Source organism: Sabethes cyaneus, chromosome 3 (genome assembly GCF_943734655.1).
Source record: "Sabethes cyaneus chromosome 3, idSabCyanKW18_F2, whole genome shotgun sequence".
Taxonomy (NCBI): domain Eukaryota; kingdom Metazoa; phylum Arthropoda; class Insecta; order Diptera; family Culicidae; genus Sabethes; species Sabethes cyaneus.
Window position 1 is genome coordinate 183,408,983 of NC_071355.1, and position 27,141 is coordinate 183,436,123.

General features: G+C 40.9%; 2 protein-coding genes across 2 annotated transcripts; one reads left to right on the top strand and one right to left on the bottom strand.

The window, feature by feature from the left end:
- Positions 1-7,595: 7,595 nt before the first annotated feature.
- LOC128741494 (serine/threonine-protein kinase ATM) lies at positions 7,596-24,143 on the top strand. Its single transcript, XM_053837360.1, has 17 exons — positions 7,596-8,091; positions 8,146-8,366; positions 8,424-8,777; positions 8,838-9,068; positions 9,125-9,279; positions 9,342-10,959; positions 11,027-11,171; positions 11,229-11,349; positions 15,765-15,915; positions 15,982-17,529; positions 17,591-17,680; positions 17,738-17,856; positions 17,917-19,249; positions 19,313-19,857; positions 22,658-22,932; positions 22,993-23,722; positions 23,789-24,143. The coding sequence occupies exons 1-17, from the start codon at positions 7,596-7,598 to the stop codon at positions 24,141-24,143; spliced, it is 8,487 nt and encodes a 2,828-aa protein (XP_053693335.1).
- A 136-nt stretch (positions 24,144-24,279) lies between these two features.
- On the bottom strand, positions 24,280-25,503 carry LOC128743287 (estradiol 17-beta-dehydrogenase 8). The gene is made up of 3 exons (XM_053839836.1): positions 25,335-25,503; positions 24,521-25,138; positions 24,280-24,461 (listed from the first exon to the last, which is right to left on the bottom strand). Exons 1-3 carry the CDS (start codon positions 25,372-25,374, stop codon positions 24,379-24,381), a joined length of 741 nt encoding a protein of 246 aa, XP_053695811.1. The 5' UTR covers positions 25,375-25,503; the 3' UTR covers positions 24,280-24,378.
- Positions 25,504-27,141: the final 1,638 nt, after the last annotated feature.

Sequence of the window (27,141 nt, forward strand, 5' to 3'; positions counted from 1 at the left end):
CGTACCCCGAATAAAACTAGAGAAGGTGTGTTGGCAATCGAGCGACAATAAGTGTTATTTATAAAATGCTCTGTATCTAATAGTATAGGACCAAATCCCCTGGAAGGATTACCATCAATTATTTTAGCTAATATGGGTCTAAGCACTCTATTGAATCTTTCAACTTGTCCATTTGCTTGTGGACAAGCAGATGCTGTTAATATATGTTTTACTGAAAATTCATTTATAAAATCCTTGAAACTTCTAGACGTAAAGCAGCTTCCTCTATCTGACACTATCTGTGAAGGTGCCGAGTAATTATTGAAATAAATTCGTAAGCATTTCAAAACTTCACTTGTATTGGTCGTTTTACAAGCAAACAGTTTAATAAATTTTGAAAAGGCATCCACTACTACAAAAATATATTTATATTTACAATTCGCTAATGTTAACGGTCCAAAATGATCTATGTGAATAGTATGAAACGGAACGTCTCCTTTTTCAACAATATTTAAAAACCCATCTTTGTTAAAATTTTTTTTATTAAAAACTATACATTTCAAACAATTTTTGATATAATTGGAAATTTGTTCCTTCATACTAGGAAACCAATAAGAATTATTTATTAGTTCGTATACTTTCTCTGTTCCAAAGTGTCCAAAATCATCATGGTATATTTTTAAAATTTGATTAATCATGTTTCTGGGAACAACAAATAGAAGGTGCTTATTTTTTGCTTTTCTGTAGACAATTCCATTTCTTAACTCAAAATGTTTATCTTCTTGTAGACCTAGTTTAGTTTTAATACAACTTATTTCTTGATCCTGTAACTGACATGCCATCAGTGCTCTTTCAAAATCATCATTTTCTACTTCTATTGAATAAATAGTCGACATTCGTGATAAAGCATCAACATGTTTCATATCAGTAGAACTTCTGTGAACTATTTCATAGTTATATTCTGATAAAAATATTTCCCAGCGTGCAATTTTGGCATTTATATCTTTCTTTTTCAATGTTTCCTTCAAAGCTACACAGTCTGTAACAATTGTAAATTCAATTCCTTGTAGATATATATGAAAGCGTTTTATAGCATTGACAACAGCTAGAGTTTCTAATTCAAAAGAATGTAATTTAGCTTCACTAGCGTTCGTTCTTTTACTGAAGTACATGATTGGATGTAATGTTCCATCAGGCTGTTGCTGCATTAAAACACCACCAAATCCTACTGAACTTGCATCTGTATGAAGTTCAGTTTTCGCAAACGGAGAATATATTTTCAAAACTGGTTCCGAAACTAATTTATTACGCAATGTTTCAAAAGCATTTATTTCCTTTTCTGTTAAACAAAAATCTTTCTTATCATTTTTAATTATATCATACAACGGTTTAGCAATCAATGAAAAATTTCGAATAAACTTTCTAAAGTAACTTGTAAGTCCTAAAAATTTGTTTACTTCGTTAATATTTTTTGGTACTGGAAAATGATTCATACATTCTACATGTTTCTCACTAGGGTTGATTCCATTTGAAGATATCATGTAACCAAGGTATTCGATTTTAGTTTTGAGAAATGAACATTTTTGCAGTTGTAATTGTAATTGATTGTTCCTTAGTACAATGAAAACTTGTTCAAGAACTGTGAAATGTTCTTCAATTGTTCGTGTAGCAATCAATATATCATCCATATAAATTTTAATATTACCTTCTTTTATTAATTCTCGAAAAATGGAATTAATAAAGCGCATAAACGCAGAAGGTGCATTGCATAAACCAAACGGAACACGAGTATATTCGAATTGTCCGAGATGCGTGACAAAAGCCGTGTATTTTTGAGAATTTTTATCAATATGTAAATGGTGGTATCCACTTTTCAAATCTAATGTAGTAAAATAATTTCTGTCTCTCAAGGAATCCAAAAGATCTTCAATTAAAGGTATCGGATAACGATCTTTAATTGTAACTTTGTTAAGCTCTCGATAATCAACACACATTCTCCATGTATTGTTGTTTTTCTTTACCAAAACAATTCGGCTGGCATACGGAGAACTACTTTCTTTTATAATTCCTTCTTTTAAAAGATTTTCAATCTGCAATTCTACCTCTTTTTTCTGACTGTAAGATAAGCGACGGGGTGTAAAATTGAATGGTTGTTGATGCGATACTTCTATTTTCATTATATAAATATTATGCGGTTTTCCTTGGATAGGGCCATTACAATAAACATTTTCAAAGAGAGATTTAATTTTAGAAATGTCTTTGATATCAATATCATTTTCACCTATATTAAGTTTATCTGACTCAGTTTCCAAAAAGGTATCTGTGCTCACCTCTATATTATAAATTTCAGGACAAAAGTCAACTTCGACTGCATTGAAATTCAAAGGTTTTCTGGTAAATTGATTTCGTTTTACTCCAAATTGAGCCGATGATCCATCGTATTCCACCACTAAATCATTTCCCTTAATAAAATCAGATCCCAATATGCACATAGGACGCATTGTAGAGTCAGGAACTATCTTAAACTGTAAAACATAAATAAAATTGTCAATTACAATTTCAGTTTCAAAACATCCTAGAATGGTAATTTTTGACTTATTGAGACCTACATAATCGAAATTATTAAAAACAGTAACGTGAAAATTAGATGGAACAAAGGAACTCTTAATTAAACAAATTGGACTACCGGTATCGAAAAGAGTATTGCAACTTTTAAAAACGTTTGAAAATCTAACTAAAATATTAAAGTAAACTGTTTCTAAGCTAACCCTACCTTGATAGTCTACTCTACCTCTCGAATAATCTTCATTTCCGTATGCTCCAGTTTGTCCTCCGGGATGACGTGTGGATTCCTCTGGCTCGACAGCTGACATCATGTTTCTGCTCGAGTTTGAAGTATATCTTACACTCTGTTGATTTTCACGGTATGGCCGGTTAATAGTTTGTTGATTGCCATTATATCCTGCTGGGCATCTTCTAGCCACATGTCCACTTTCACCACAATTGAAACAGACGATTCTGCTGACTTGTTCACGAGCTTGCGGGTTTTTCGACGATTTCCAAATCTCATTTTGTCTCATTTTCAATTGACTTTCATAGCGACACAGGGCTGACAGTAGTTCACCAACAGTTTTATGTCCTGCAGTACTCACGGCAAGTTGTAATTGACGATCAGCAATGCCATTTATTATGTACTTCATAATTGCAGTTTCACTTAAGTCCACCAATCTTGCTTTCGTGATGACATCGTAGGCAAAATTTTCGTAAGATTCGCTTGAAAGTTTGTACCTATTTACCAGGAGACAATGAACATCGGCTTCATCCAATCTGGCTGGAAACGCTTGTCCAATCTTTAATTTGAAGTCGGTCCAATCTTCAATTGCTTCTTCTACTCCTTCAAACCACAATTTTGGCACTGATCCCAGTCGCATTGTGGCGTAGTGTAGAACTTCTTTGGATTCCCAATTATAAATTTCTTGCATTCGCTCGATTTTCTGGATCCATTTCGTCGTTGTTATCTTTGCCGGATCGAACTCAGGAATCAGGCTTCGGACGTCCTCGGGGTGAAGAAAAACACGTGAAATTCTCCTTCTTGGCTCAAACATTTCAATTGGTCTCTCTTCAGTTACTGCACCACCAATTCTTCCTGATATACTGGAAGCTCCAGAATTCGTTATTTTATTCGACTTTTCGTATCTTACTGCTCCCACAGTTGCGTCAATTTCATAATTTGCTGCTTCTACAACGCCAGTTCCACCTCTGACTGCTCCAACAGTCATACCAGCAGCTGCACCAACGGCCCTGGTTTCCTCACAAAAACTGCTTGTAGTTCTAATTCCATGTTGACGACCTTGTTCCGATTCCAAAGCTTCATCAATGGTTGAATGGTTCGACGAATTTTCTGTTGCCAATAATCCTTCGCTTGTTGAAAAATTTTGCTGCATTATCGACCGTTTCGGGCGCTCACGAAGAATCATCCCACTTCTGAAAATTGAAGGCGAATATCCAAATTCTGGGAAATTACAAAATCAGTGTTTATTCGTGCGCTTCTGGAAGGCTAATCATCCGTTTTACAATCAATGTCACCTTTTTTATATTCTTGTATTCTATGCTATGCCTACTATTTCTCCTACAATACATTTCTTCCCTACCGATCTGGGCGTTCATATCCCCGATGACGATCTTGATGTCCCGTGACGAGCAGCTGTCGTACGTTGCCTCCAGCCTCGCGTAGAACGCTTCTTTCTCATCGTCCGGTCTACCTTCGTGCGGGCAGTGCACGTTAATGATGCTATAATTGAAGAAACGGCCCTTTATCCTCAATACACACATTCTCTCTTTGATCGCTTTCCAACCTATCACGCGATCCTGCATTCCGCCTAACACTACAAAGCCCGTTCCCAGTTCGTTAGTAGCGCCACCGGTCTGGTAAAACTGGGCCTTTCCGCCACGGATCTTCCATACCTTCTCTCCTTTGCGACAGATTTCCTGCAGAACTACGATGCCGAGTTTGCGGGGTTCAAGCTGTTCAATCAGCACCCGCTCGCAACCTGCGAAATTTAGCGATCTGCAGTTCCAAGTATATCGAGTCTCCATTCGTTGTCCTAGTTCCGTCGCCTAGGTCGATGCCGAATATTCCGCTCCGAATTTGCTTGAATTTTGTTAGTGATTTAATTTAGGTGTGTAGCAGTACTGGGGCGTTTTGTAGTACATAACAAATCTATTTAGAGGCAAATTAATGCAAAATTACATAAACTTTTCAGTTGAATACATTTGTTTCAATAATAATTCGTAAACAGAGAATTTCTTGAAAAACTTCCAAATCCGGGACAGCCCCACAAAATTCAGGATGGGTCAGCCCACCCCCGACCGGTTGGGTAATTCCCCGACCGAGCCAACTCAGTTTTCCTTACATTGGGGCTTCAAGAAGTCCAAGATTATTCCAACTTACTTGTGGGTTAAAGGGAATAGCGATTGAAGTCCTGAAACTCAGCCAATCCGCTTAGTATCACAAAAGAAGCGAATCCAAACTATTTTCAATGATTCTTCGAACTTTTACTAGTAAAAAATGAATTTCAGGAACTACGTGTTTTCTCGTTCGACGACTGAAAGCGAATAATGTACCAAGCGTTGCCAAATCTCAAAAAAGGCTTATGCCACATTCAAAACTGGCCCTCAATGAAAACATGACTTGGCTCGTTGTTCGTTGGTCAGGCGATCTCCAGGTGGCCTTGAGATATCGTTATGGGGAAATATTGTGTTCTTGCCATATCACCAGTCCATACATCGCTCCGTTCCGATCAATGCTGGCGCCGATACCGATGCTCGAGGAGGAGCTGCAAGTGCTTGGAGTTTTCGAAGGACGAGTGCTAAGAACGATCTTCGTTGGCGTACAGGCGAACGGAGGATGAACCATGAACTCGTATAGCTCTATGAAGCATCCCAGTATTCAAAAGGTAGCTAAAGCTGGATGGATACGACGGGCAGCGCATGTTGCAAGAATGCCGGACAGCGAGCTTGCAAAGATGATGTTTACTTCAAATTAGGTTGAAACAAGACGACCAGGGGCATAGCGACCAAGAAGGTGTAGCGAGACTTGGCGGAGGGTACACGGTGTCCAAGGAATTAGAGAGCAACAGCCCGCAAATTTTGGAAATTTGGTTCATCAGCCTATGTGGTAGGATGGCGAGCCAATAAGGACGAAAAAAAGACCGATCTAGGTGTACATATTTCCAATGACGATGACGATGTCCCGTAGTGAGCAGCTGTCCTACTTTAGGTTGAGCAGCGCGTAGAATGCTTCCTTCTTGTCGTCAGGGCCACCATCATTATTGAAGACAAATAACATTACTTGAGAAACCGCACAGAATTGATGGCTGTTTGTGGCATCAGAATTATTCTATTTGAAGATGCTTGCTGCCGACAATCGCATAACAGTCCCGTTTATATAGGAAACTCCATCTAGATCAGATCTAGTTCAGCTAAGATTGCACAAAAGACCATCAGAATGATGCTTGGGAGTAGCAGATCATTCTCAGTGTGCACTTTCTGGTGATCTAATTCTTTGTGATGATCAATAGCAAAGCTGGCCACGCCCATGCAGGTCTATTTGGGAGGGAAAGGAATGTTAGTCCGACACTTGCTGCTAGTAGAGACCGAGGAATCCTCTGCGTCATCCACAAGTATCACAGGAAGGAGTTGTTAGTAGAAAGGAATTGATTTGGATCCACCGAGGCAGGTGGTGCGATCACTGCCATTCGAGCTCGCGTACGATGTGAGGATGTTTTTGGTTACGTGGCCATTGCGAAATAGGTAGTGGAGATCCGACATACCGATATATGGAAAAACGATGAGAAATCATCAGTTTACCGCACCAAAAGTTATGTGCTATCAACATATTCGATTCGTTCGAAATCGCGCGCGGTCAGTTATTAAATACCGATAGACATTTGTTGCTATGCACGAAAGCTGTCCGAGACAAACGGGTTTATTTTGGCAATTAAATCGAAAACATTGACTGCGCGAGATACATTTTGGCATCCTTCGATATAGAACTTGCTTAATAACTCTGACTACTTTATTAGGGAGCTGTATAAAACCTATCAAGCTTTTGATATTTAATAATCATATGATAGAAATAACGCGCGATGTTCCTAGATAACCGATTTTACGATTAAAATACACGTTTACAAGATTTCAATAAAAGTTCCGGTTGGTAAAGTGTGCTCCAATGAATTCAAAATGGCGTTCTAAAACAACCACTGTCGGAAAAATGCAACGAGCGAGACACTAAAGCAAACGATGCTAAATTACCATACGAAAAGATTCGCAGTATGTAAGCACCGGTTGTATGAGACTAACCTGGATATTTGGAAATTTTCGTGTAAAGCAAGTAATTAAGAAAATTAAGATAAAAAATACAACTTTTTTATAAATGAAATATAATGGTAATGGTACAACATAATGAACCATAGTTTGAAAATTTATATTGAGAAATATTATACACATGCGAGATTTACGATGGCTTGAAAACCACGTGACAAATTTAAATTTATTATAGCTGAAATTAAAAATCAGGCACAATGAAGTGTGCCAATATAGTCCCTAAGTTGATAAGCATTTCCTCCTATCAACACTAATATGCAGAGATATAGCGCCCTGCACCCGTCTAAAAACTATTCGGAAATTGGAAAAGTTAATGAATTAATGAAGTAAACTTTAAATATATCCTGCCAAATCTTGCTGATTGGGGGAATGACATATGCAGTGCAGAGCAACGTATTCTTATTTTTATTTTTCAAAATCCTTCAAGATCATGGACCATCTCAATGATAATTGAGATATTTCGACCAATTAAAAATCGGATCAAAATATTATGAAAAATAAAATTGCAAATTTAAATTTTACCCCATATTGAAGTCAAATTTCGCTATAACCAGTATAACTGAATTGATAGAAGAAAGTTGCATTTATTAATAGGCGTTTGTTTGTTTATGAACAGTCTATGATAATATGATTATAGATACCTACTCAGCTATACAGTACATAACTCTAATAGCGGAAGTGGTGTTTGATTTCAGTTACATTTTTTCGTTCGCAGTAACCACCACGCCATAATGTCGTCGCTTGCCGTACTGGATCGGGATTTGTGCGGCGTTTTAGCCGAAATGAGATCGGAAAAAATTTCCTTACGGACCAAGGCCTTCGAGAAACTCGAGTTGATGCTGAACAACCGTGAGGAGGATATGCTGCGCTACATGGCAGAGCAAAAGTTTGACACCGGTTGGCACGATCTGCTGGATGCCGCTCACCACGGTATTCAGAAGCAGAATCGCAAACTTCTCGAAACCAGCACCTCGGCCAGTGGTGGGGCGACCAACGTTCAAAGTAAATGTTATGCCTACATTAAGGTCATTCAGAAGGTGGTAGAATTGGCCATGAATCGGGAACAGCCGCAAATTAAATTTTCCGAAATTATTCGGCGCACCGGTGATGTTCTTAGCGATCCGAGCATGTTGCAGAACTTTGGAGTATGCTATGTACAGATTTTACAAAAACATGTACTTAATTCCAAATGGGACTTAACCGTGATAACATACGACGAGTGGATTGGTAAGTTATTTAATACTATTTGTTCAACTTCATAACAAAAAAAAACTGTTTCAGTGATATTAACGCAATGCTTTGAGCTTTACCGAGATGGACAGATAAAGGAACAAGTTGTGGTTACTTGCATGGTTTTAGCTGTCCGAAGGAGTCTGGAGAATTGCTCTGTACAGGCCCATTTCGTGAAATTTCTTGACCCATTAAAAAAGATGATCGTTGAGAGTGACAAAGGACGGTTGCAAAACGAACTAATCAAAGTTGCATACAGTTGCAGCTTAAGTGTAATTAGTGGGATGGGAAATTTCCTAAATGTGCAATAAACTACTCTATTTTTTCAGCTTGCGGTTGATTTTCGCTATGAAATATGTAGTTTTACGGAAAATATTATACCACAGCTTGTTAAGGGTTATGAATCGAAAATGGAAGAGGAAATGAAAACTATTTATTTTCGTCTAATGCATCTGGCGTTGATAGTGCATAATCCAGAGAAAAGTTTTTCGGAATGGCGATCTAATCAAGATCTCTATTACGCACAGGACGAATCAGAGTGGTATAAATGCATTCGTAATATGCACTTTATAGTTGGTTGTGAGATTAGGGCTCATGTTTCCGCATCCTATAATGCTGTAGGGGGACGAGAAATGCCCTTCGTCGACGGATTTATTCCGTTTGCGGCTAGGCTGTGTTATTTGGTAAGTACATTCCTTTTTGTGATTTCTTGTGGCTAATCTATGGCAAATATTTTTTGTAAGATTTTCTGGCACGATGAGGTCTGGAGCCAAACAGGGTCTGATAATGGCAGCAGCTCAAAAAAGGTTAAACGAGCAAACAAGCTGCAAAGTTTGATGGATCTTATAGGATCTGATTCCAATCAGTTTGAATGGCGCTGGTTGGTAGTGCTGGCAGAAATCGTTGAACGATGTCCAGCTGTTCTGGAGGAAGAAGACTACCATCCGTTGCTGCATCTACTGAGCACGATACAGGTGAAACAAGTGCCTTCCATAGTGGATGTTTTAACTAATGGCTTTTTTGTTTATAGCCAAAGCTCAATCTTTCTATTCAACTGAATGCATTTCGCCTATGTTGCATAGCGTTGGTCAAATTTGAACGGCAAGATGCATTCATTAAATCCAGTCTAATTAACGGAGCACACTGCCTGGAACTTTGGCAAAAAATCGCGGAGTGCTGTTTCCGGTAAAAGCTCGAAAAATGAAAATAATTAAATCAAATTTGACGTAACTTTTGCTTCATTGCAGGTGCAGTACATCCAACAACAAATCGTCGCCCGATAATCATCAATTATTACAGCTGCTTATTGCCTCTCGGAAATATCCGTCGGTGGGATTTTTGAATGGTATTCTTCAAGCCTTTTACGCATATTCAATCGATTGCACCAATAATAATGTCGCTACTATTCGCACTCTATTGGAGACGGTGCCATTGGAATTGTTTGGACCGGTTCAGGAAACCGTTGAAAGCGTGTTCAACTATTTGTTTCCAAAATCAAGGGAAACGCAGGCAAAGGGAATTCTGTACAAGAAAGAACGACTGGATGCTCACTTAGTCGCCGTAATCACTGTTAACTGTGTAGTTACCAAACATAATCAAAGTGCCAGTAACGGCGTTGTTCTAAACGCAAACAACCCAGAAAGTGGACAGTATTATGAACCTGATGAACAACTTCGAAATATAGAAGAAAACATTCTTTTAAAGCGCGTGGAAAAACTAATAACTATACAAACCACATCGTCAGTGGAAACCATTTCGAACAATTCGACTGTGATCTATAATATACACGAGAAAAACTTTGAATTACTCTGCACAGTTATTAACTTTGAGAAGCATACTCTACCAGCGGAAAGTGATGCACTTTATAATGGCTTAATCAATATCGTTGGCGATGTAGAACTGTACTTGTATATCCTGAATGAATTACTCATCCACAGCGCTTTGGGCGACGAATCTTTCGAGAAGTGCTTGATAACGAAAAAGATCACCTTCAAAATACAGGAATTGGAGCTGGGCTTTGAAAGGCTCAAATCTGGGACGCTATTGGAATTGACTGAGCTTTCCCATCGACTGCTGGCAATTTTTAGCGGCTCATATCATCCACTCATCAACCAGATGATTAAAACGAGTGATTTTACAAATCTCTTTGAATGGATTTTCAAGAAATCCAAGAGTTCCCCTGAACGAGACTCCAGGTATATTGATCGGATTCGACAGGAAAGCCTTAACAAAGAACAACTGATTCAGCATAATTTTCTCGCGATTGTTGCAAATTATATGAAATATGATGGAGTGCACACCAACAAAGCAAAGGATTTCCTCGATCGTGTTCAACTCAACATCGATAGCAACGTAGATCTGTTCTACATCTTTCAATTATCACATATATTTGTCAAACAAAGATCTACGTTCTTCCTTGCCGAATGGATTCTAACATATATTAAGGATGTATGCAGGAATCACCACTCTAACTGCGCCGTAACCGAAGCTATCATTGACTTGTTCGCGGAACTGGTGATCTTTGTCAGTCCACATGAAGCACTTTTCGATGACATTAATACTGTACTGCTTTCCTTTCTTCGGAAAGCAAACAAACAAATCTATTCGGTCCGGTTACAGCGTAAGATCTACGATCAGGTTAAATTTCTACTGAAAGCTTATCCTAATTATTTCGATTCGTTTGAAACAATCTTTGTTAGAATGGTCGCACTGATTAAAGCACCAAGCTTCCTCATCCAAATGAGTGGTGTGGAAAATCTTCTGTATCTCTTCGCTGATGAATGGGCTTTTTCGCGGGATAATACGAAAATTGATTTCCTTCAGTTTCAGCAGAAGCTGTACTCGGAAGTAAATTTTCAAATAGATGTAAGTGTTTTAATTTGCTTTGGCTTCCTATGAACAAACGGTGATTGGATATGTTTAATTCTTGCAGTCAGTTCTCTCGAGGGATGAACGGGAAGGCTTGCTGGCAGCATATTTGCAACTGATCTGTGGATCATGGTGTCAAAGCTATCATATCAGGAAACAAGCCACGTGGGATCTGGTTGAACAGGCTCAGCTGAGCCAGGTTGCACAACGTACGACATAATTCAAATACCTCGATGTTATTTATTCTGATGATTTGATTGTTACAGATAAAGTTCAAATGATCCTAAAGTTGATTGGTGACATTACTTCCATTAATGCAGTGTCTGTTGTGCATGACTGCATGGAGACAATAATCGATAAGTGGGTAGTCAAGTACCAGTTAAAATCGTGAGTAATGCCTATATTATATTTTATCAACATTGCATGCTTTTTCATATTAAGTATTGACGTGGCTTATATCGCGTGCATTTAGTTTTGCAAAAACACGCGCGGAGGCCCCCTAATAGTTACTCTCAACGGTCATTCAAATCCTTGAAATTTCGACGCTCATTAACAAGGTCCTAATCAGTTAATCGGGGATGGGTGGCTTTCTCTCTATAGACTATTATTGCCGTCAGCATCATAGAGCCGGGGTGGCTCATGCTGTTTCAAGCAGTCGTTTCAATTCAACTCGATCTTGGGGCACTCGACGCCTATCACCTCTCGCCAAACGTACGATGGGAATCTGCCCAAGTAGCACAGTTTTGTTACTTTTAGTTACTGCAACCTATTTATGACTGAAATTAGTCACTAACCGGATACCAGAACTAGTTTACAACAACTGTGCTAGTAGGGCCAAGCAGTGCCTGTTGTAGTTCGTGATTCATTCACTTTCGCCACTCGCCATTTCCAGTTTTTACTCCGCCAAATATCGTCCGCAGTACCTTCGGCTCGATTATGGCAAGGGCGCATATTTTCCCCGTGAGTAGCACCACAGCTTGTAATCCATAAAGAATTACCGGTCTAATAGGGTTTTGTACATTGTCAGTGGTAGTCCTGTGCGCCGGTCAGATAATCGGCGGCGGTGGCGGCGTAGAAATCATTTTGAGTCGGCGGCGTGCATCGGCGTGCTAGTATTTTCATCGTTAGAATATCGCATTTTAGATTAGTCTAAACCAAACCTTCAAATTATCAATCTGAAGTTGAAAAGTAAAACAAATCACTTTAATGCTTCATTATTGTTTACCTACTTTAACCTTTACGTTCCCGCCGGGACTTCAAAAATTAGTGTACTTGCCGTTACACTTTTGGTTCTATCTTTACTATTTTTTGATCGATTTTTATACAACCTGTCTTCAAAGAACCACCTTAGATTGACCTTCAATGAAAAAATATATTAGCAAATTTTGGATCCATTTTCCTTTACCGTTTGGAGCAGCGAATGACTGCTTACTTTACTTACTTACTTACTTAGGTGGCTTGCCGTCCTAAGACAAAGCCTGTTGAACAAAATTTCTCCATGTAACTCGGTTGAGGGCTACCGCTCTCCAATTCCTCGGACACCGAGTACTCTCCGCCAGATCTCGCTCCACCTGGTCTAACCATCTTGCTCGCTACGCTCCTGGTCGTCTTGTTTTTACCGGATTTGAGGCGAACTCCATCTTTGCAGGGTAGTTGTCCGGCATTCTTGCAACATGCCCTGCCCTGCGCATCCGTCCAGCCTTAGCCACCTTATGGATACCGGGTTCTCCATAGAGCTGTGCGAGTTCATGGTTCATCCTCCGCCTCCATACTCTGTTCTCCTGTACGCCGCCGAAGATCGTTCTTAGCACTCGTCGTTCGAAGACTCCGAGCACTCGCAGGTCCTCCTCGATCATTGTCCATGTTTCATGCCCGTAGAGAACAATCGGTCTAATAAGCGTCTTGTACAGGGTGCACTTTGTACGGGGACTTAGTCTGCTCGACCACAATTGCTTGTGGAGCCCATAGTAAGCACGACTTCCGCTGATAATACGCCTCCGAATCTCACGGCTGGTATCATTGTCCGCCGTTACCAGTGAGCCAAGGTAGACAAATTCATCGACTACCTCAAACTCATATCCGTCGATCAATATACTACTGCCCAAGCGGTGTCGTTCGGCCTCGGTTCCGCTGGCCAGCATGTATTTTGTTTTAGACGTATTTACCTTTAATCCAATCTTTTCTGCTTCGCGCTTTAGTCTGGTGTACTGTTCAGCCACCACCACAGATGTTCTGCCAATAATATCCATGTCATCGGCAAAGCAGACGAATTGACTAGATTTGTTGAATATCGTGTCCCGCGTGAGAATATCCGCTCGGTTCATAACACCTTGTAACGCTATGTTGAACAACAGGCATGAAAGACCATCACCTTGACGAAGCCCTCTGTGTGGTTCGAATGAACTTGACAATCCACCCGAAATCCGAACACAGCACTGTGTACCATCCGTCGTAGATTTAATCAGTTTGACGAGCTTCCTGGGGAAGCTGTTCTCGTCCATGATTTTCCATAGCTCTTTCCGGTCGATGGTATCATATGCGGCTTTGAAGTCAACGAATAAATGATGCGTGGCAACTCTGTATTCACGGCCCTTTTGGAGGATTTGCCGCAGTGTAAATATTTGATCCGTTGTAGACCGACCTTCGACGAAGCCGGCTTGATAAGTTCCCACAAATCTATTCGCAATTGGTGATAGACGGCGGAAAATGATTTGGGACAGCACTTTATAAGCGGCTTTGAGAACAGTGATCGCTCGATAGTTCTCACAGTCCAACTTGTCGCCCTTTTTGTAGATCGGGCAGATAACCTCATCTTTCCACTCCTCCGGTAGCTGTTCCGTATCCCAAATTCTAACAATTAGTCGGTGCAGACAAACGGCCAGCTTTTCTGGTCCCATTTTAATAAGCTCCGCTCCGATGCCATCTTTTCCAGCTGACTTGTTGTTCTTTAGCTGCATGAAAACAATCAAATGACTGGCAGTCACCACGCTAACGAAAAGCTTAACGGAAAGTTAATTACTGGAGTTCTTCTTCATAAGGTATTTTCTGTTCACTTCTAGCTCAGTTGAATGCGTGGACACACTCAGAATATGGCTGAAATGCAGTTAAATTGAATATAAATTAAACTTATTTTATATCAAAAATTCACAAAACGGATTTACGGTGTGCAGCCAAAGTTTTGTCCGGCATCTTTGAGCTACGTCATCGGTGTGGGTAAAATTGTCTGCGGCGTGAGGAAAATGACCTCGACGGCGCGTCGGCTCTAAATCACCGGCGGCGGCGACGTATGCAAAGGTGCACAGAACTAGTCAGTAGATGCTTTATGATCGCAGTGTTTTGCGAAGGACAAAGTAGGTCCGATTACCCGCTTGTCCGCGATCACCGGCGATCCCAGATACACGTATTCATCTACCATCCATCTAGTTCTTTGCCGTCAACGGTTACCATCCTTGGGAGGCGCGCGTTTGTCTTCTTTGAACTTCTACCTTCCGTTTTGGTCCCTTTCGTAGTTGGCCGTCGACACTCGAGAGTGTCCCCGAGATACGCACAAAACACATCACACTATCCAATGTAGCTCTGATTAGTCGCATCATTTTATCCGGAAAATCGGTTTTATGCATTATCTGCTATAACTGATTTCGATCAACTGTATCGTATGCTGCTTTGGAATCATTAAGAGTGCGATGCGCGGGCACGTTGTACTCCTGACATTTCCCAAAGATCTGTCGGATGGTAAATATTTGGTACGTGGTGGCGCGAGCCCCCTTGAATTCCGCTGGATAATTCCCTACGAAGCCTTGTGACAACCAGCCTAGCAGGATTTGGGAAAGTACCTTGCAAGTGACGTTTACCAACGTTATGCCGCGATAGTTACAGTAGTCGAGTCGATCACCCTTTTTGTAGAACCACTCCTTCCATCCATTCCTTCAATAACTTCTCCTCCTCCCAATCCTTGGAAATAACCTAGTGTTGAGCCGTTGCTAGCATTTCTCAAAAGCAAAGCCTGGGTGCTAATTCCGTTATCGAAATTTGACTCTCTGTTTTTATACGACGGACTTCGCAACCAGCAGTTAGAATACAGGACAGTGCGGGGTCAGTGCTACGATCCTATTGATTCTAACAGCCTCTCCCAGCCGTGATTCGAATATACGACGACTGGCTTATTAGACCAGTGTCTTACCTCGATGTCAACTGGAAGGCCTAGCATTTCTTGGCCATGTTTATAGCTCTCTTGATAGTCTTCAGCAACCCGATTTCTCGTTTAACTGCTTGGAGATCAGGTGCTATCTCTTTCATAGGCACCTCGCCATTGAGGTGTTCATCGAAGAATTGCTTCTATATACCTGCTTCGTCAAACTTGTGCGTGTCATTAGCTCGGAATAATTGTTCTAACTCTTTACGATCTCTGTTCTCCTTCTGGCGCTTTTTGCTCCTCAGAATCGTGGTTAATTGATTCTTTGTTTGTCTGTATTTGGCCAAGTTCTCCCTAGTAGTAATGCTAAGATAATTGTTGCAAGCCGTTTTTTCCTCTCCACCGCTAGTTGGCATACCCCATTAAACCAATCACCTCTCTCCGATGATGCCCCAATCGTCTTCGAGAGTTGAAGCCCCTAACTCCTCGGAAGAAGGCAGTGCCTCAAGGTATGTGTTAAGATACGTGGATGCGCTAAACAGGGATTTTGGAGTAGCCATAACTATGCGGGATGCTCCTCTCCAGACTTTATTTTATATTTATCTTAAAATGTGTAATTCGTTTGCGATCATCTTTTTACTTAACCTTCTAACCTTATCTCGTATTTCAGCTTTCCATGGTGTATCGTTGCTTGTGAATCATTGGACAAATTTATTGAATGTTATCAATCGGTTATTGCGTTCGCTATTATTCGTTACAAACCATCAGAGCCATCGCAGCTCTGCAGGATTTTTAGAAAATCTGTGCCCGACATGATCAAGGTAAATGAATAAGCAAACTTTATGTCATTTCATGTCCTTACACGTTATCTTCGTACTATTGTGCAGCAAATATCTACGAGATGCGTTTCATATCTCATCCCCAACTGGGTCCATTGCGTGAACATGCCGCAGTCATATTTACAGCGGGCAGCACAAATGGAACAAATAATCCTCAAAAGCGGTGTGAACTTGAAACTGTGTACAACCAGCGATGAGTCATTGGTTCTCATTGTGCAACATCTCTTGGATTATCTACATGACACTGAAAGAACGTGGAAGCTGGCCGAACGTGAAACTTTAACAGCGGAAAAGGAGTATAGGCTAAATAGCGAAAGTTTTACATTATGTTTAGATTACCTTAAAAGCATGTTAAGTACCGGTGCCAAGCAGCCAGCGCTAACGTATCTTTGCTCGAAGCACCCTTCCGTTGTAGAACGAATTTTTATGTTTTTGAAGTTAAAACTTCAACACTCGGAAGTGACGGAAGATAAGCTTACAGTTCTTTTCAAATACTCCACGTTATTGGATCTACTATTGGAGGATTATTTCGGCCAGCAACGTTCGGTTGATCTGAAGCAATATCTAATAAGAGACATTTGCTACTTCCTCTGCCATAGCATGATGGACAATAAGTTTCTGCATGTGGCGATTTTAAATATGTTAACAAACTTTGTCGCAAAGATCATATCCAGTTGCGCCGAGTATTTGGAGCCATACCTTAACTTTTTGGTTTCTTCCCTGCTGGTAGTATACGATCAAGGCTCATCCACTCGTGTTGCCCAAAAGGTGTTGAATCTGTTGAATTTGATGGTGATTGAAAGTTACGCTCTATTGGGCGATGGAGTCAAAAAGTTGAACTACTTCCCGGATGCTCACGATTTCACCGAACTTCGTCAAGCGCTGGAAAAATTGAAGGAAACCCAACATCAGCTTACGTTGAGCGAGAGTATTGATCGTATCCTGGAGCTGCCAAGTTTGAAGTATGAAGAGCTTACTACCGTGCGGGAATTGCTGTGTAATAGGAAAGAGAATTTGCGAGAGTTGTGCAGTGAACTCGAGGCTTCCAATGGATTCTCGGATAGTTGTTCAAAAAATATTATTTTACGATTGATTAATGTGCTGTTGGATGAAATCCGCAATGGCTCAAACGATAGTCACACAGTGGAAGCGCTGCGCTGTCTGGGAGAGATTGGACCCATCGATTTAGCTACACTACTACTTCGACCTGATACTGATACGGAAATTTACGAGCCCTTGGAGTGTTGCGGAGATGCCATAGCATTGCTAGTGCGAGTTCTTCTGACGGAGTTGAACAAACTCATCGTATCTAGCGACTTGATGATTGTCGAAAAAGCTACACTGGTATGTTATCACCTTTTCCGGAACAAAATCTATCGGGAATTGACGGATGATACGCGCGCTTTCATTCCCTATATGACAAGCCAAACCGAGGACCGGAACTTGTTCGAACGCTCGGCAGAGCGAATCCCTTTGAATAAGATAATTGACAGCACCGGTGGGGGCATGACCTATGCTTCCTTCGTATTAAGTTTATCGTCGACGTTACTAGATTTTCTGCATGATACTGTGATAAAAGCGCTAGCTGAAGTCGAGGTAAGAGTAATTTTATTCAATTAAAATCTGTCGAGATTGCGAAATCAATATTATTTTACAGCCTGTTTTTGCAGCCACAATTATTCCACTATTACTACAAATCGTTTTAAGTTATTGCGATAAAGATTTGAATGAAGACGTTCAAATATTTGTAAGTTACTTGACTGTTTCTCGCTCTAGCAGGGAAATAATAATATCATTTTTATAGGTCAACTCATTCTTTGGAAAAATCTCAAATACTTCTGTAGAAGCTTGTATAAGTAATAATCTGGAGGCTATCAATCTAATGCTCAAAATAGTTGAGTGCGTACGATTGAATAATCAGAAGTAATAGATTAGTTCATATTTGCCAAATAATGCATTAGTTAAGTTTTTTGTTTTTTTCAGTCGACCGAAAAAGCAAATCAAATTGAATTATCTGGATATTGCTGCGGCCAGCTTACGATGTGGTGCCTATTTTAAAGCCATTCTGTACTGCGAATTGTGGTGTCTCGAACAGCAAAGCGAAGGTTCAACGGTCGCTGACGCTGGCAAACAGGATCCTCAGCTGATGTCTATCATGAAAACAGCTTATATGGCTATTGGAATTGATGATGCAGCGAAAGCTTTCCTCGATCCAATAGCTTCCCGGAATGAGTACTATCAATTGGAACGCAGATACGGTCAAAGTTTACTGTACTATGACGTTGCTAGTACTAGTAACAATGAGGCAGACAGTTACGCTTATTCGGAAGCCTTAAAACGGTCCAGTTTGTATGGATTAGCCAAAAGTGCCCTTGCTGGTAAAGAGCAGGTGGATTATGATTGCGCGTGGCGTTTAGCTGACTGGAATGTGGTTTTGGAAGACATTCCGAAAGCCTGTAATGATAGAGTTGATTGGGAAATAACGTTTAAAAAACAGCATTATAAAGCTTTAAAATGTTTGCACTTAAAGGATGCAGTCGCCACTGGCGGTGCTGTATTCGAAGCCAGAAAAGCTATTGCTGAAATGTTGAAAGTAGCCAGTATGGAATCAACGAAAAATATGTATCCATTTCTTTGTAAGCTACGACAGCTTCAGCAAGTCGAAGATTTCATGAATGTTCAATTTGTTAAGGTAAATGATGGCGAGAAAGAGTTGTTGCATAAATGGGATCGTCAAGATCAGCTCCCTTACAGTGACTTTTCTTTCATGGAAGTAATTCTGGTGCAGCGTGCTACTATTCTGCAAACTGCACGTATCCGAGCTTTGCGCAAATGGGTTCCAGATGCACTCAATCATGCAGGTTTTCAATTGATCTATGAGGCGCGTGTGAGTGGCCACCACGATGTTGCCATGACCGCAATTTGCGCAATGAATCAACAGACTTTATCGGATGATGTGAAGGCGCTGCTGATGCTAGAAGATGCTCAGCTAAATTGGGCGATTGGTGACAAGTTTCTTTCCAAGAAATTGGTGAACGAGATAGTTGCCGGTGGTAAGTGCAAAGATTTAATGGTCAATGCCGCAGCTTTTCGAATCTACGGAAGCTTCCTGGCAGAAACGCATGCCGAAGATGTGCAGAACGTGTATAAGAACTTTTTCCGGCAATCACAAGCACTGGTAGAAGAATCCGTGCGACAAACTAGTCAAAAAGCAGAATCTCCCTTGGTGGACTATCAAAACAAGTGTCTGGATAGTGATCGCAATTTCATTGTACTGCACACTGTGGCTAAGTATGCCGATCGTGAGTTTGCAAGAGTGAGTAAACTAGTTCCGTTTAATATAGTAGAATTTAATCTTAAACTTAATTTCTTTTTGCAGTTAAAAAGTCACTTTGCTTCGACGGAATTTCAATTGAAAAAAATCAATTTGGAAAAATTGAAAAAGGAACTAGCTCTAATCGAGGCCGAGCAAGCCAGCACCAAAGAGTCGGAAAAGGAAAAACTCTCCAACTTGAGACGAGCCAAAATGTCGACGAAGCAAAACGCCGCCCGTGACGAGCAGTCGATTAAAATGATGCAGTCCGATATGGAAAACTACCTCAAAATGGCACTGCTTTACTATTCGTCCTTTTCACGGAAATCGAGCGTCGAAAGCGATCTTGCCGTTTTTCGCATTGTTGCCCTTTGGTTGGGTAATTATAGTGCTGCACTCGCGGAAAGCTGTGCCGAGTCGTTGCAGGTCGTACCCACGTACAAATTTGTGCCCGTGTTGGCTCAGTTGGTTCCGCGATTGGACAATCGAAGTGATGGTGTTGGCAAAATGGTTTTCTCCATTTTGGAACGTTGCGCTAACGATCATGCTTACCACACGCTGCCGCATATCTTTGCCCAGGTTTATGCCTTTGCTGATGTCGAGCGATCGGAGTAAGTAGTTGAAATATTGTTTTTTGACGAACATTGCGCAAACGCTGAGAAAAATGTGATCTTACGTTGAATGCATTCGGCGCAATTGTGATGATACAATGATACAATGTAAAATCGCACTTTCACAAGCGACTGAGTTTTAAATGTAATTAGGAATTAGAAAATTTTGAGAAGACACTAACTGCACGGGCTAGCCCATTGTCACCAGCGTAGACTGTTACAACGCGTCCCAACTTCCAATTGAGTGGTGGTTGGGCGGTCACGGAGCAGGACGATCATGCCCACGCGAATTTTGACTATCCCTTTCAAATTCTCGACGACACGTTTCATTTTAACTGATTTCATGGTTGCTTCCCACAATCCTCGGAATTCTACTGCATCTCGCGGGATGAAGTACCATTCGATTTCACGGTTGTGAGTTGTGACAAAAGGACTTGATGGCGTTCACAACTTATTGATTCTGGAACTGCTGGTATAGGCTGTTCAATTTATAATTCGCACCGCGCAAGTTGTCCTTATCCGAATGCAATTGATAAATCATACCACAGCGAGCGATTAACCTCCTTGAAGATGCCAGAAAAGCATCGGTGCTCAAATTGGAGACGTCTTCCAGCTGAAAAGTCTTAGCTAAGTACGCTATGACCAGCGTTGGACGACGTGACCCTTGTTTAATCTAGAAGGGGCCGGTTGATCCATACTGGTTATCACGAATGGAGGCGAAGGTAGTTTTCAGTTCCGGTATCGCCTCATCTGTTATCTCTTCTGGAATATTAACTTCGAAGCACGCCCCTTAAAGGTAACTCGTACTGCTTCACCAGAAAATGTTGGTTAACAAATCGTCGGTAATGACCTTAAACTTCGGGCATAGCTTCCGTTCAACCTTTTTTTTCCTGTGGACTCATCACTATGATCAGTATAGTTGATCTATTGTGATACCGCCCGGGTGTTTGCTGTATGACCTGCACTGCATTTATTTTTGATATACCGTCATCCGGGGATACTTGCAACACCGGGGTTACTTGCAACACTTCAGCGCATCGCGCTTTTGACAGCTCTAACGCATTTGTTTGTTAACATAACCATTTGTACCCAATGCCATTTTAAAGAAGGGACGTTTACCTATTGTTTAGTTAAGTTTAATCCATTACATCATTGTTTTGCTTGATTTTATACGATTAGAAAATAATTTCACTTTCAGAGTAGGAAAAATGGATGTGCAAAGTTGCGTCAGTTCATTGACATGAAATTATTTTTTATCCTTTGGTTCCTGTACACAATTAGTGCATCATATAAGCTAACAAATAGCAACTTTGTGCTTTGTTTATATTTTGAACTTGGAAAAGAAACGATGAATTCGTGTTGCTACTTCCAATATGGCGCGACTTGCAGCACTTGTAGAAAGGAAAATTATCGTAATAGACAGTATGTACAAAGTAAGTTTGCAACTGTACGATGCTATTTTGTCTACCGCCATCTCCAGAAAAATTAAAATTATGAAAAATTCCATGTGCCTTCAAACGGCAATTTGGAGTTTGCCGACATGCTGCATTTTCACCGAATATCTTTAAAAAGTGATAGACGAAATTGGGAAACAAAAAACGCCTCCAGTATCTCTTGTTTTACTACAAATACATTCAAAATATCTAAAACTAGTCATTCGCGGTTTAAAATCAAAAATAAAATCATAAACGCAAAATCAGAAAAGTGTTGCAAGTATCTTGCAACACCTCTATTTTTGATTCATTCAACAGATTCATTTAGTTTATATTTTTTCTCATAATCATAAATCAAAAGTACTATACCACTATACCAGCTTTGGCTACTTACACTTGCACCTAAACGGTATACTTCGAAAGTTATACTAAGTCAAAGTTCAAAACTGTTGCAAGTATCCCCGGATGACGGTATTCGCTATTGAATGAGCGATATGCTTATTAAATTTTATGCCCGCTTGTGTGTATTGGGGTTTACCCTTCCTTCAAATCCTGATCTAGTTTACCCAATTATTCCTCGCTGCCAGTATTATCCTATATTATAGCTGTCTCTGGCGAGGACTCATTCGTTCCTCTGACCAGTACACTTAACTATAGGAGGGACTTTTGCACTATCAAGAGGCTTCGGTGGGTAAATATAGAATTCAGCATGAAGGAAGGGTAAACGAGGGGCCTGTGCCTGAGTATAAACTCATGCTAATGTCACTTGATATCGAATGGCCTGATCCTACTAACATTCGAACCCACGACCACTGGCTTATTAAAGCAGACTCGGTAGTCTTGCGGCTTCGGAGTTCCCTCCCCCCGTTGAACGTTGGAATCGGTATCTTCAATGGTTGCTGCTGGAAGACCAATTGTGGTTGGGACGGTTTCGGCGTCGATGCTGACTTCATTGCTTGCAACAGCAACTCTTCAACAGTGTTAGATGCGTCGAAGCAGAGATTCTCAAAAGTCGAATATTCGCTTTCTCGAACTTCTAGTGCTTAGTCAGATCATAGGAAAGCATCTTGCTGTGGTGCCTTGGAGTTCCCTGTACTCAGTATAAACACCTGCGCCTCAAGGTCGCATTGAAACGTCTCTGTCGTTGTTTTCGTGATTTTCCTTTGGCAATGTTGCTTCTGTTGTTATGTTGGTTAGGTCGCTATTACGATTTATTTGCATTCGATGAGAAACGGAACAATGTTCATAAAATTGCTAATTAGGCAAGCCCTTACGCCCAAAAAATTTTACTACATGCTTAGCGAACCATACTATTAGACGAATTAACACGAAGCAGGTCAATAGTATTGAAAAATTTCCATTTTCAGAGTACCGAAAGATGACGAACGTTTGCTGGGAGCCCAAGCGTTGTACCACAAACTGCGAAAGAATGCGAAAATCTCCCAGATTGTTGATCAGTATACCGACATGAACCTGGCGTTAATAGAGATGGCCAATAAAACTTTGGGAAGTGCTAGGGGATTCAGTGACTACACAATGACCGCCAAGGATGCGCTTAGAAAGTGTAGAAAACTAGACAAGATACACTGTCCTACGGTGGATCTTAAAGTGCAAGAAAATGCAACTTACAATGAGATTATTGGTAAGTACACGACTAAGTACAGAATAAATTATAATTCTACGGCATGATTGTCATTTGCAGGTATAGTTCAGTGGGACGATCAAATCCAAGGTGTCGGTGGTATCAATGCTCCGAAGAAGCTAGTCTGTCAATGTACGGACGGTCAAGAGCGAATACAGCTTCTGAAGGGAAAGGATGACATGCGGCAAGATGCAGTTATGCAGCAGGTGTTTAACATTTTAAACATCCTATTGCGACATGATAAGGAAGCAAACAAGCGAAAGCTGACGGTACGGACCTACAAGGTGGTGCCACTTTCCCGTCAGAGTGGAATCCTGGAATGGTGCTCGAATACTCTTCCGTTCGGTGCTTGGGTTATTCCAGCGCACGAACGATACCGACCCAAAGATTTAACTCCCTTAGAAGCGAGAAAGGCCTTTGCTGAATTGGCAAAATCATCGACACGGACCAAACAGGAAAAGTTTCTGAAAATTTGCCAGCGATTAAGTCCCGTTTTTCAACACTTTTTCCTGGAACGGTTTCTTCTGCCGGGAACGTGGTTCGAACGGCGGCTTTGTTATACCAGAAGTGTTGCGGTCTCGTCGATGGTTGGTTATATTCTGGGAATTGGCGATCGGCATGTGCAGAACATACTGGTGGATGAAAAAACTGCCGAGGTTATCCATATTGATTTTGGAATCGCCTTTGAATTAGGTAAAAACTTACCCACACCGGAAACGATTCCGTTTAGATTGACCAGAGACATTGTCGCTGGGATGGGTGTTAGTGGAATCGAAGGAATTTTCAGGAAGTACGTTCAATCAATGCCATTTTTTTTGTAATTGAGACTAATAACATTTCATCTAATTTTTTGCAGATCCTGCCAGAAAACGATGGAAATTTTGCGCAATAATCACTCGCCGATCATGACAATATTGGAGGTGCTTCTGTATGATCCGCTGTACACGTGGAATGTTCTTTCGAACAAAAAAGCTGCCCGAAAACAGATGGCCGACATGTACGGCGAAGGTAACCGGTTCGATGGTGGTGCAACCTCGGCCAATGTGAACATCAGTGCCGAGCGTGCGCTGCTGCGAGTTAGTGACAAACTCAACGGGAAGGAGGACGAAAAATATACCTCAGTGGAAGGACAAGTCGAACGATTGAATTGTGCTGCGTCCAGTAATTTGAATCTGTGTCAGCTGTTTCACGGTTGGCAACCCTATCTGTAAGATCGTTGTTTTAAAATTTGTTCCTTATTTGTTTCATTTATTGTTTTGAAGTAAGTTCTCATCTTAAATAGTACCTACAAGGTTAGAGTTAAAAAATATTTTTTATTTGACTTGGAGTGAACTTTCGAAAGCTTAAGCCAAGTTGAGTACAGGGGAAAGTATTCAATTATAAATGCCTTCTGTTTCGATGACCTGAGTTGGTGATTTTTACAATGTGCCAGATTGGAGTATTTGTTTATCCCCCAGTAACTTCGACCGATGTTCCATTAATATAGCTACTTTTATCCGAAGCCAAAAACGCAACAACCTCGGCAATTTCTAAAAACGCATGTTGAAAATAGCTATTAAAAATTTTCATAAAAGAAAGTTCTGCTTACCTTCCGGTTTACCAAATCTTCGCAGCGCACACTGCATAACAACCATATCTTTTACTTTTTGCGGAAGCGTTTCTGTCATCGGAGTCTGGATGAAACCGGGCACGACGGCATTCACACGAATGTTGTAGCGACCAAACTCGCGAGCAACCACCTTGGTCATAGCTTCAACACCAGCCTTACTTGGCGAATAGTTGGACTGTCCAATGTTGCCGTTGCGAGCCACAATCGATGAAACGTTCACCATCGATCCATTGACCTGGTGCTCTACCATAGCTTTACCGAAGTGCTGCAGCATTAGCCAGGTGCCCTTCAAATTCACATTGATAACGGCATCAAAATCAGGCTCTGGCATTTTCAACAGGAAGTTATCTCGCGTGATTCCAGCCGAGTTCACTACAATCATCGGCGGGCGTTGATATTTTTCGACGACCGCTTTCAGCACCTTTTCGATGCTTGCACTTGATGAGACATCCATCTCGAAGGCAGCGTTATCTTGTTTATTCCCCAAGCTTTGCACTGTTTCCTCCGCTGCCGCCAAATTGCGATCCACCGCCACAACGATCGCTCCATCGCGAGATAAAAGCTTGCTCGTTACGCGGCCAATCCCCGATCCAGCCCCTGTAAGATAGGTTAAGGTATTAAATCAAAACACCGTTATTGAATTACTGGCTTATTCATGAAAACACTTCGATTCTAGAACGCATCATATGTAAACTCATTTTTCAATTGAATCAATTAGAGTTACGTGATAACGACGTAGGCTGGTTTAACTTTTTTTTACATAACTGTGCTACTTGTCCGGCCTTGAACTCACCTGTAACAAAAGCGAGTCTTCCTGTCAAAGCTGCACACATGTTTTCGATTCACTCGCAAATTCCGATACGTACCGAAACCGGATTCACTTGTTACCGTAGTTTTGTTTTGACGGATAAAATAAAACTAACAGAAAGGCACTACTGTTACGATGCAGCCGCTGGCTGGAAGAATGAACCGGCAAGTTAGATAGGACGATCGGCGATAAACACCCCTACCCGCCGTAGTCGAACGAATGAATGTGCGAGGCGAGTGCTCCACTGCTCCACCAAAACGATAGCGCATGCTTGCGAAATGCGCTACCCCGAAATAGAAATTTGTTCGACATTTTAATGTTATCCTCACAGTCGAAGTTTTACGAGTTATTAGATATTCAACGAGTTGAAATACAACACACGTGCATCGTTCAAGATCAGTCTGAATCAAGTTAAATGTTAATCATCTTTACCTTCTACTTGTTTAACTTGTTAGTTACATGTGAAATTCTGTAAATTACAAAAATGCTATTTTGGGGAGGCGTACCAGAAACCAAACTTATGAATTAATGTGTGCTGATTGCTACGGTACACATGTGGATGCGTGAGTACCAAAGTAGTAAAGAAACTACTATCATCGTAGTAGTATATCAGCTGTATTTTTTGACTGCTACAGAGTCCATAAAGTTGTTTGGAGCTTACCTATGGCACAACATGTGTCGAAAGCAGAATATTCATTGGCTTATCTGTTCGATTGATATGTAGACATTTCGATAAATCTGGTTCACAGCAGTGGTTCGGTTTGGCGACATTTTACTGTTGTGTTTTAGCTGAGATTTGCACGGTGAAAACCGCAGTTAGATTAATTTTTCAAAAGAACCTCAACATTTAGGACATTTTGCTCTATCATTCTCAATCTACAGAGATTATAAATAGATCAATATCTGTGAAACTCGTAAAAGAAAATCGATCTATTCTTGCCATCAAGCTAGGCATGGACTTTTCGCTTCGATTTTGCTTTTTTGATTACTGCACCTAAACCAAGCAGAGTTTGAAAAAGTGATGTATGGGGCATTTGTAGAATTAGTTATTATCTGCAATATTGATGAAGAAAGTAATAGTTTATCTTTTGTATTTACAGCGCTATAAGGCAGCCATCCTCTTGATAGCAAAAAGAGCGCTCTTTTTGCTACCAACGGCATTGCAGCCCTATAGCGCCGTAAATACAAATGATAAACAATTACTTTCTTCTGCAATATTGTAGACAATTACTTGTTCTATAAATACTCCATATACCACTTTTTCAAATTTTGCTTGGCTGAGGTGCAGTAATCAAAAGAGTAAAATCGTATCGAAAAGTGGTTGCCAAACCTGCTTGCCATAAGAAAGATGTGTTCATATGAAATCCGATTGAAGGAGAGAAGAGTGTTTGATTGCGAAACTACAAAAAACTACTCTACAAAACTACAAGAAACAAATGGGTGCTGTCGTTTGAATCTAGTTCGACAAAATCCACCGTAACTCACCGATACGCCTCCGCCACTATCCAGTTTCAGCTTGTGCTGCGCCAAATATCGTCCCCTGCACCTTCCGAACACGGCAAGGGCACGTATGTCCTCCGTGAGCAGCGTCACGGCTTGCAGTCCATAAAGAACTACCGGTCTAATAAGGCTGGCAAAGGGTGAACATGTGCATTCCATAACCTCTGTTCATTAACTCCTATTCTTACCTCCACGAGGTGCCGGCTGGGGTACGCAACTTCGGTTGTCGTATGCTAACAGGAAACGGGGCACAGTGGCTCCCGCCCACATTAAGATGGCAGCCCCATCAGCG

What these genes read in the sequence shown, in the direction of transcription:
- LOC128741494 (XM_053837360.1), top strand. Translation starts at nt 7,596, where the DNA reads ATGTCGTCGCTTGCCGTACTGGATCGGGATTTGTGCGGCGTTTTAGCC. An exon ending in ATCTACTGAGCACGATACAG is followed by an intron (nt 9,069 to 9,124) that starts GTGAAACAAGTG and finishes TTTTGTTTATAG; the next exon opens with CCAAAGCTCAATCTTTCTAT. An exon ending in AACTTACAATGAGATTATTG is followed by an intron (nt 22,933 to 22,992) that starts GTAAGTACACGA and finishes TGTCATTTGCAG; the next exon opens with GTATAGTTCAGTGGGACGAT.
- LOC128743287 (XM_053839836.1), bottom strand. Translation starts at nt 25,374, where the DNA reads ATGTGTGCAGCTTTGACAGGAAGACTCGCTTTTGTTACAG. An exon ending in AAGACTCGCTTTTGTTACAG is followed by an intron (nt 25,139 to 25,334) that starts GTGAGTTCAAGG and finishes CCTATCTTACAG; the next exon opens with GGGCTGGATCGGGGATTGGC. An exon ending in AAGATTTGGTAAACCGGAAG is followed by an intron (nt 24,462 to 24,520) that starts GTAAGCAGAACT and finishes ATGCGTTTTTAG; the next exon opens with AAATTGCCGAGGTTGTTGCG.